The following is a 7,377-nucleotide window of genomic DNA, read 5'->3' as shown; positions in this document are numbered from 1 at the left end:
TGCCCCCTCCCCCTGTGATGGTTTGCCTCCAGCTGCAAGGATGCTGTTGCTCGAAAGGGGCTGCTGGAGCTTTAAGAGCCGCTCCCCCCCCTCCTGCTCCCGACAATGGTCTGAACCGAGCTCTGCTTCCCAAAGCAAAATTTGTAATATGCCATTTTTCCCATGGATGCTTCTCCTCTTGGCTGCTGACGAAGTGACCGAAGAAAATGTTGAGGTGCCAAGCAGCGAGACTTGCCGGAGGACGGGTGCGGGGGCTTGGGGTTCCTCGGAGCGACGCCTGTGTCACCATTTCTAGGAAGATGGTCCAGGAGTGCTCGGCTGTGTGAGTCCCCGCTCGAAGCCGGTGGAGACTGCGGTTGTTATTGATCAAGTGAAATAGCAGACGCCGAAATAAAAGATACTAGGTACTGAACCTTCTATTTCTGAGTTAGATATTCCTTCCTTAGCCCCGATATCCTCAGGGGATGAGATGCAAATGCAAAATCTAGCTGTCTGCCTCTTGCTGTAGCACTTGTGTGGTATTTAAATGCATGTCTGTAATGGGAGTTGGGGGCTTTCAGACTGAAAAATGTGAAATCAACTTATTTTTTTGGTTGTGGTTAAGGGAGGTAGGAGATGCGAGGGATGACATAAAGAACAGATAGTTGGAATGAGTCCTTTTTCTAAGGTACTGTGTTGACCACCCCTCCTGTGTGGAAGGAGTGCAGGATGCTTCTGTTAAAGGTGATATCATAGTTTAGCGGAGACTGGCAGGTAAGGAGTTAACTAGGAGGAGGAATATGCATGTAATGCAACTCAGACAATAGGAAGGATTTTCCTTATTGGAATTACACTGTGCTGCCTAAGAGCGATCCTGCTGAGGACATCTGAAGAGACATAATTGCAGTAAGATCTGGTTTTATCAGTCACTATATCTATTTAATGATTTGGAAAAAATAGCTTGTAAATGCAAAATACCCGGAACGATCCAATGAAATGAGTTTTCAAGCTGATGTCACTGTGGACAGGCTAGAATGTATGGTAGGTAGATAGCTACTTCTTTTTCCTGCAGCAAAATTACAAGTAACTTGAAATGACTCCTCAACTGTGGTGTGCAAATCAAACACAAGGGTAAATTAGAAAACAAGCTTTTAAAGCCAGTTATGGATAGAAAGGTTAGGGACTAAAATTAGATTCACATCTAAGGTGGTGGCCTTCAAGGTGAGCAAAATGAATGCTTGTTTAAGAGCCTTTGTCAGGCAGAAGCCAAGTAGCTTTGTGTCTTCTTATTCCCAGAGCTTCCCAAGTGGAAGAACTCCATCTGGTAAATAATTTCCAGGCTAAATGAGATCGCAGAGGTGTTTGTTACAATATTCACTTGAATAAATAATTCTAAGACTCTTGGACAATTGAGATAACAGAAGATGCCAAATAGGGTGGGGTCCAGTTAGAAGGAAGACAACTTTTTCATTTTCCACCTCTATAGGATACACACCACAGAAATTTCAGGTGGTTTTAGAGAAAGTCAGTATTGAGGACATACTTTGAAACCTGTCCATATGTGATCATAATCAGAGAGAAGTTAATATAAGAGAGTTGCTATCAATTAATTTGTTAATGGAATCCCTCCTGAAAAGAAGATTTATATAACTCTTAACCAAGGATGGCCGTATCCTGTGCTCTGTGCTGGAATTTTTGTCCATTCCCCTTATCTGGATGTTTGAACTGAGCTGCAGATTTCCTAATTGAGCTAATATGGAGTTCACTCTTGATGGAGACATGATGCAGCTAATGCTATAGATTTGCTATGACATTTTTGCATACAGCCTGAAAAATCTTAATCACAGTGAAGCACATTCTTTCTCTCTCTAGTAGGACAGATTACTTTAAGCAGTCATTGTTTTTTGGCAGTTGGGTGTTGTGTGTTTAGAGGGGAAACCTGTTCATGATTTCTGGTAATACAGTAGGCAGTGGTCACACAACATCCAGCATGCTCCCTGGTATCACATAACAGGCATTTGTGATCTTTATGCCTTTGGTTGGAGAGTAAAATGACAGAAGATTGATGACTTGTCTATGTTAGTGACTTTTTCAACCACCTGTACTGATCCAAACCCATTGTATTCCATGATAGAATTTCCATTAATTCAAGCATTTGCTGGATTTGATTCTATGCAAATAACTGGAGAAAACAGTAAACTAGGAGCCAGACAACCTGGAAAAGGCTTTGTAGTAGACAATGCAGGAGATACATGATGGACAAGAAAGATAATGTGTTTCAAGAACTTCAGTGTACTGCTTCTCAAGCTGCCATTGGGTATGACTGTGATGCCTGAGCCCTCAGGTCCAGAGCTACTACTAAAATAAAAGTCTAGGTTTTGTTTCAAATTAAAAGAGTTCTAAAGTTATTATATTACCCAAAAGTCTATTTCTAGGGAGTGTTTATGTGCTACATGGATTTCAAGGGAAGCAGGAATTTGCCAGTATCCTGCTATCCTGCCCCCCCTTCAGAACCCCTGTGGGGGTTTGGGATAGTTGCAGGTGCTACACAAGTTCACTATGTGTTGCAGTCCTTGCAAGTTTTGGATGCTGTGGGGGTACCCTGACCAAGGCAATTTAATATCTGCTTCACAGCTCAGGATGGATATGAGGAACAATGATTATGTATTCACAGTAAAATGCTGGTGACTTAATGCATCTTTCATTGAGGGATTCCTTTACTTACATTCAGATACTGGGTAAAGTGATAAACTTTCTACTATAGAAGTACTAAGTTCAGTATCAATGGAGCTTTTATTTTTCTATTTAAAGAAAGAGAAACACATTTGAAAAGTCTTACTTTTGTTGGCTTAGATCAGTCAAGCATAACTTAAGTTGTATTACTACAGGGCAAGTCAGCCTTTTTCTGGCAAAGAACACAAGCTTTCCTTCTCTTCTTTTGAATGAAGGGGAACATAGTGCACATTTAGCGATTAATATGAGTTCTTTAAGTTGAGGAATATGCCCCCTTGTTTATTCTTTTCTCTCATCTCCTTCCTCTTCTCTGCAATCCTGGCTGCATGGGAGGTGTTGCACAGAATGATGTACAGGAGAGCTTATTCTGTTATCATGGACTTCTGTGGTCTTGAAAATATGGGACAAAGGTGTTTAATCCACCACTTGCAGTTCTCTGGAAAGAAATTCTAGTTCCCTCAGTGTTCATTCTTTGCTGCCTGTGTTCCACTTAACATGCCTTCAGGCTGGAGTAGATGATCTCCAGAGATTCCTTGCAACCCTAAGTATTCAGTGATTCTGTCATATCCTGAGAGCAAGGTGGCTGTCCACTCACTAGTGGGCTGCTGTAGTTACCTGGCCTGTACCTCACTTTCTCCTGATGACCAATTGGTCAATTCAGGTCTTAATTACCTGTTCACCTTCTACTTCCATTTCCCCCCCAGATTCTTCTCTGCCGTTTTCTGGGGCAAAAGCCTGCAGTTCTCTGGTGGCACAATGAGCTGCAGTAGCTTGCCAAATGCATGGTTAGGCAGCACTGGTATAACCAAGCAGGATATGAGGTACCACGTCTTGGTAAAGAAAGCTTTAGTGAAATCCTTCAGTGGGAATTTACTCAGTCTCTGCAAAGGTGCCTCCTTATGGCCAGGTATAGATACATGAGTTTACTCTGTTCAGTGTCATTCATCATTCCTTTGAAAAGAAGCAAAGTCTGTGGTTTTGGGTTCTTGGATTTGTTTGGTGGTTGATTTGTTTGAGTCCTATCCCATGGAATTATTCCAGGTGGAAAGGGCCTTTGGAAGTAGTCTATGACAACCCCTTGCTCAGTGCTGGGCCAAGTGCAAAACAAGATGATCTGCTCACTGCAGGTTTGGAAAATGAAAAGAAAATTCAGTGTTAACTGTAATCTTCAGAAATTTAAGGCAGATATTTATGCACTCCAATTTTGTCACATTTAGATTTTGTCACATTACCTGAAACTTATACGAGAAGTTAGTTTGCAATTTAGAATTGTGAAAGTGCAATTCCAGATTTCTGTTCTAAACTTCAGAGATGGGATTCTAATGCTTCATGTCCATTGTTCATTGTCTTTGCTTATTGTCCCTTTTTTGTCACTGTCAGGTCTGAATTATTTTTCACTAGTAGGACTCATCAAAGAAATGTAACTGTAATTGCCTTATGGGAGTTGATAGGAATGTATAGATTAGGGAAAAGGATACTGTGCTGGGATAACAAATACCTGAACATAGGAGCTGGCATGTGCAGACCAAGTGGAGAGATTAAAATACATGCACAGACTCAAAGATGTTTATGCACCTGATTTTCAGTGTGCATTCAGAGTTGAATGAGAAACTAACATCCTATTAAACTCTATAAAACCAATTCAAAAGATTGGAGGGTTGGGAGTCTTCATTCCAATCTTTGATCTTTTGGTGCCATTCCTGGGCATATGATTATATTCCATCAATCATATGACAAGCCGATAGACATCATTAGAAAACATGGAATATCCAGATGTCAGTTTGGATGTGCTTAGTCACATATATTACATAGAAGGAAAATCAGAAATGGCCCTCTTTCCCTACTGGAAATTTTTAGAATATAATTCAGGTTACTCAGGATATCACCATATTAGTGATCAGACCAAACTGATCATAACAGTACGATTTTTATTCTATGTTTTAGCATGAATATCTCAGTTGTTTCTGTCTGTATGTGTTGTCTTGGTCTTCTATGTCCTTCTGGTATATGCAAACTAAATTTCTTTCAGGGATAACTAAGCAGGGAGCTGACTCTTACATTTAAATCTCCTGACCCTGTGTGTGAGCCACATCATCCTGTGGTTAGCCAAAGGTTGACTAATACATGCACACACCGTCAGGAAACGTCAGGAACTCTTGTAACTCTGTGACATATTTCACTTCCTGTGTAAAGATCCAAATGTGTATGTGCCCTTCTATTTGTCCTCAGCTTCCAATCTTACACTACTAGGCTGTGATCAGTCTGTTTGCTGACACTCCTTCTCTGTTCCTGTGAAGTTCTTCCTCTGCTTTACCTGCCCTAGCTTTTGTTGCAGTCTCTCTTGATAAACATTCTTTCTTTTTTTTTTTTTCACCTAAAAATTCTTCAAATATTCTCAGTATTTTGATTCCTTCCTGCTGTCAAGCAGGAAATTCTAAAAGGTGTAATAAGGTCCTGGGGAAGTAGCTCTATTCTTCAGCATCTGCTTGGGAACAGTGTTAAATGATGGCTGCCTCAGGACATTGAAAGCATCCCATGTGCTGGCACATTTAAGAGTGATAAATGCCAAGAAAGTTTTAAAAAAGGAAAAAAAATGCTTTTCTAAAGGCAAGAAGACACAAATCATAGTAAATCAAACAGGATGGCATACTGGGTCTTTCATGAAAGGCTGTAAGAAATTTTTCTTTGGAAGCCCCACAGCAGACCTGCAGTTGCTTGAGATTTTGTTCCCTTTTTTGTGGCTTAGTGACCTGAGAAGCCAAGTTTCCTTCCGAGTTGGTTGGGGTCCTCTTGGACCCCCACAAACAATCTGTGTAAGGTCATGATCCAGGATTCCCATATCTCCTGCTCCTTGCTGTTGCAAGAGTCAAAGTGTTCCCTTCTGTTACACCCTACCAGCATTTCTGTCTGGCTCAGGTTAACAGACTGCTTTGCTGTATTTCTCTTCACTCTCAGGGTGGGGGAGGGAGAGGATGCATGTGGTTCCAATGGAATAATGGTATTGATCTCTGAACTTCCAGAAAGCGATGTACATCACCAGGCTGACTGCAAGAACTGCTGTACCTTTTAAAGATTCTCCTGGGGCTGTGAGCTGTGGGAGAAAAGTTCCAAATAGCAACTGCCTACACCAGGAATTGCCCACCCATTCCCTGCCTTCTCTGCTGTCTTAGTCATAGCCCAAGTTTGTTTCTTGTGCTGTCAGAACAATGGAGTCCAGGGATTCAAAATAAGAACAATGCATGGCCCCCTGCCTTCCCTGAATGCAGCAGCTGAGAGGGACAAGATGTGATAATAGTGCCATGAGCATTCAGCTCATGGATTCCCTTATTACACACAACCATTTACATGTATGGCTTCCCATGTCCCCATAATGACTGTGAGAGATTTCCTATCTAGTATGAATGCAAGGTGCTGTGGTAACAACAGCTATCCACACAGAGCTTTGCCTACCTGTTCTCACACACTCACCAGCATTCCCGCAAAATTGTACCACTCTCACTCTGCCACAGCCTGTGTGGAGGGGTAGCAAATGCTGTGCCCTTCACACTAGAAACCTGATCTGCGCGTGTAGCACATTGGAAGTAATTTCTTGAATGATGAAGCTTCATTGATGAGAATCTCCTGGGACAAGAAGTATGACTCATGAGATGATGATTGTGAGGCAGGAAGGGTTTGTGACAATCCTAATTGTTAACTTTGGTCTTGGAGAATGGGCATGCAGAGACCATGGTCTCTGGCCACCTGGTGCATACTGAAAAGTTATGATTGAACTGAGCAAGTGGGAGATGGCATTGGAATTTTTTAATTATCCCTTTGCTCTCTGTGAACTTGATGATCCCAAACTGGTTAGCCACAGGTGGGAGCTGAGTGAAGACTGGTGATGGCCCCTTGATGAGTGCAGTGTACTTACACAATGTTGTGAGAGGTTCCTGGAGGCAAGATGGGCTCCCCTGGCTGGCATCCCCCATCCCAAGGTCCCTGTGGACTGTGGAAAAAGCAGTCAACATCAGCAAGCTCTCCCAAAGATTCCTAAAGCTTCTCACTGTACACAAAGTGGGGGTTTGAGATTTATGTATTTAAGGTTTGGAGCTGAAGTATGGCACTAGGTGATGTTATTTGCTCTGCTCAGGACAGATTTAAGAAACAAACAACGGTGATTCTGTTCCTGGTAATCCAATTTGCGCAAGATATCACAGGGATGTAATTAGCAGAGTTTCTAGTTCTTGACCTCTTACTGAACAAGCTCACTGGAGAATAACTTCCCCTGAGGATGGGAATAACTAGATAGAAAAATAGATTAACCTGGCATTGTTAAGGCAGCATGATACTGGATCAATGGTTAGCCTGAACTGTACTGTAGAATTGCCTAGAGGAAGAAAAAATCTGGCAATTAGTGGCAGCTATTGACATCAATACCAACAATTCAACAATGAAATTAAGTAAGAGAAGGGAGATAAGCAACAATAAGGGAGACTACAATTGCAGAGGAAGTATTTTCTGTTATTTTAAGAGTATTATTTCCAAAGCTATTAATTTAAAATATTCTCTAACCCTCCATCTCCTTCCAGTCAGTCTTTAGTTTTGGGAAGCACATTCAAAGTCTTTGCTCTTGGAATTAGTCACTGTATTTAATCCCTCGCTATTGACCATCTGATTAACATTGCA

The 7,377-nt window shown here is 41.6% G+C and overlaps 1 protein-coding gene and 1 long non-coding RNA gene across 3 annotated transcripts in view; one reads left to right on the top strand and one right to left on the bottom strand.

The window, feature by feature from the left end:
- The first annotated feature begins 31 nt into the window (after positions 1 to 31).
- PPFIA2 (PTPRF interacting protein alpha 2) overlaps positions 32 to 7,377 on the top strand; it is a 284,919-nt gene continuing 277,573 nt past the window's right edge. The window contains exon 1 of one of the 2 annotated variants that reach the window (XM_064419615.1): positions 32 to 404. Coding sequence is in view for 1 of the 2 variants with exons in the window: in XM_064419614.1 (XP_064275684.1) it covers positions 6,544 to 6,568 (25 nt within the window). In the remaining variant the exon portion in view is untranslated. Of the gene's footprint in view, positions 405 to 6,423; positions 6,569 to 7,377 lie in introns of those variants that run through there. The other variant, XM_064419614.1, reaches the window with a different exon arrangement.
- On the bottom strand, positions 3,610 to 6,346 carry LOC135301341 (uncharacterized). The gene is made up of 3 exons (XR_010363092.1): positions 6,181 to 6,346; positions 5,776 to 5,803; positions 3,610 to 3,833 (listed from the first exon to the last, which is right to left on the bottom strand). It is a non-coding gene; the product is annotated as an uncharacterized LOC135301341 (long non-coding RNA).

Source organism: Passer domesticus, chromosome 5, assembly GCF_036417665.1.
Source record: "Passer domesticus isolate bPasDom1 chromosome 5, bPasDom1.hap1, whole genome shotgun sequence".
Taxonomy (NCBI): Eukaryota; Metazoa; Chordata; class Aves; order Passeriformes; family Passeridae; genus Passer; species Passer domesticus.
The sequence above is the reverse complement of the archived record's forward strand: the minus strand, read 5'-3'. Positions and strand labels throughout refer to the sequence as shown.